Source organism: Crocodylus porosus, unplaced genomic scaffold (genome assembly GCF_001723895.1).
Source record: "Crocodylus porosus isolate Cpor-Errol unplaced genomic scaffold, CroPor_comp1, whole genome shotgun sequence".
In the NCBI taxonomy this organism is placed as follows: Eukaryota; Metazoa; Chordata; order Crocodylia; family Crocodylidae; genus Crocodylus; species Crocodylus porosus.
The window spans coordinates 34,258,520-34,259,995 of NW_017728907.1; the positions used below are offsets into that span (position 1 = coordinate 34,258,520).

Sequence of the window (1,476 nt, forward strand, 5' to 3'; positions counted from 1 at the left end):
GTTTCAGCCATTTTCAAACTCATTTATGTGCACTGAACATCTGTTCTATTACAGGTTTAAACTAGTTTGATTACTTAAATGGTTCCTATCCTGTGAGCTTATAAATGGCCATACACACTGCTGCTTACTTGCTCCTGAAGCTTTGCAAGGTGCTGTGCTCTTTCATCTTCTGAGTCTTCAGAAGAGGACTTTTTTTCAGAGGAGTCTTCACTGCTGCTTTCAGTAGAAAAAGCTTTTACTAGTTCAGTTGTGGAGTGTGACAGAGGTAGGTTTGCAACAGGTTCATCTGGAATTTTAGCAAACTGCCTCTCAAAAATATCCTTTAAAAACAGAACAAAACCATATACAACATACAATCAGAATCAAGTCAATTGTGTGTGTGGGGAAGAGGCTATTTCCTTTATAGAACAGAAATCAAGGAGTTTTACAAAACTTTAGAGGTTAGATATTACTTTAAGACATGTGACAGTGACTTATTGGTTCAAATTCTGTAAGAACCTAGTAATTCTCCTTATTTTGGGTAGGCTAGCATTTTAAAAGATACCATAAGCCTGGAATTTTAGATTGAGATCCAATTATGGGAGCATTAAGTCTGTCTAGTGATAACTCACCTGGAGTTTTCTTGCCAGAACAACCACTTCATGGTCTGGAGAATTGTATTTGTAGCAGTTCATAAACATTAACCGAACATCTGCAGCAAATTCTTGTGTATCTTTATATTTGTAGTTATCCATTTTTTTCTACAAAAGAGAAGAGTTTAGAAGATCACAGCTTTAGAGCTACACAGTACACTCCTGGAACCAAAAAGGCAAACATACAACAACCAAAAGAAGAATAAAACCAGAACTTAAAAGCATTGCTGTTGTAAGTTTATCTGGACTAGTAGAGTTAGCTTATGATAGCAGCTCCAAAAACTAAATATAGGAAAGTGTGCTCTTTTCTCTCCATTTATTTTGCTGATAGCTGATTCCATGGTTGGATCTAGGATTTTGAAAAGAGGGGGGCAGATGGTGTGCTGCATCACCATATGTAAACACAAAAACACAGCACACTTTTTCTCTCCAGGTAAAAAGAAACAAGAAGCTTTACTAATATGCTAGGTGTTGAGGGTTATACTATTTAGTTCAAGATCAAAGCAAAAGCAAATATAATTTTTATTGGAATATGCATTCATTTGCTATATCAGATATAATGTATTACACCACAAACTACACAAAAAAGTAAATCCAAAAGACATAACACAAGATGTAGCCTTGAGGATCTTGATAAAACTTTTAATGAAGCTTTGGGTGTAATTTCCATACCCGAGCTGATGTTCACCCAAGTTAATATTTTCACAGTTGAATTATTGTTTTTAGCTAGAGTTAAAAACAGATTTGCAGGGCTGTGATACAGGAGCTACATTAAAAGGAGCAGCAAACAAAACAGCAGAATTGCAGAAGAAAGGAGAGCTTGACTAGCAGACCATTAAAAAAA

General features: G+C 35.6%; 1 protein-coding gene across 1 annotated transcript in view; it reads right to left on the reverse strand.

Moving 5' to 3' along the window:
- The window catches only part of BRDT (bromodomain testis associated), a 53,465-nt gene that overhangs the window by 32,987 nt on the left and 19,002 nt on the right, over nt 1-1,476 (reverse strand). Inside the window, exons 6-7 of the mRNA XM_019530601.1 lie at nt 612-740; nt 129-320 (exon numbers count right to left, since the gene is read on the reverse strand). Coding sequence (XP_019386146.1) covers nt 129-320; nt 612-740 — 321 coding nt within the window. The remainder of the gene's footprint in view (nt 1-128; nt 321-611; nt 741-1,476) is intronic.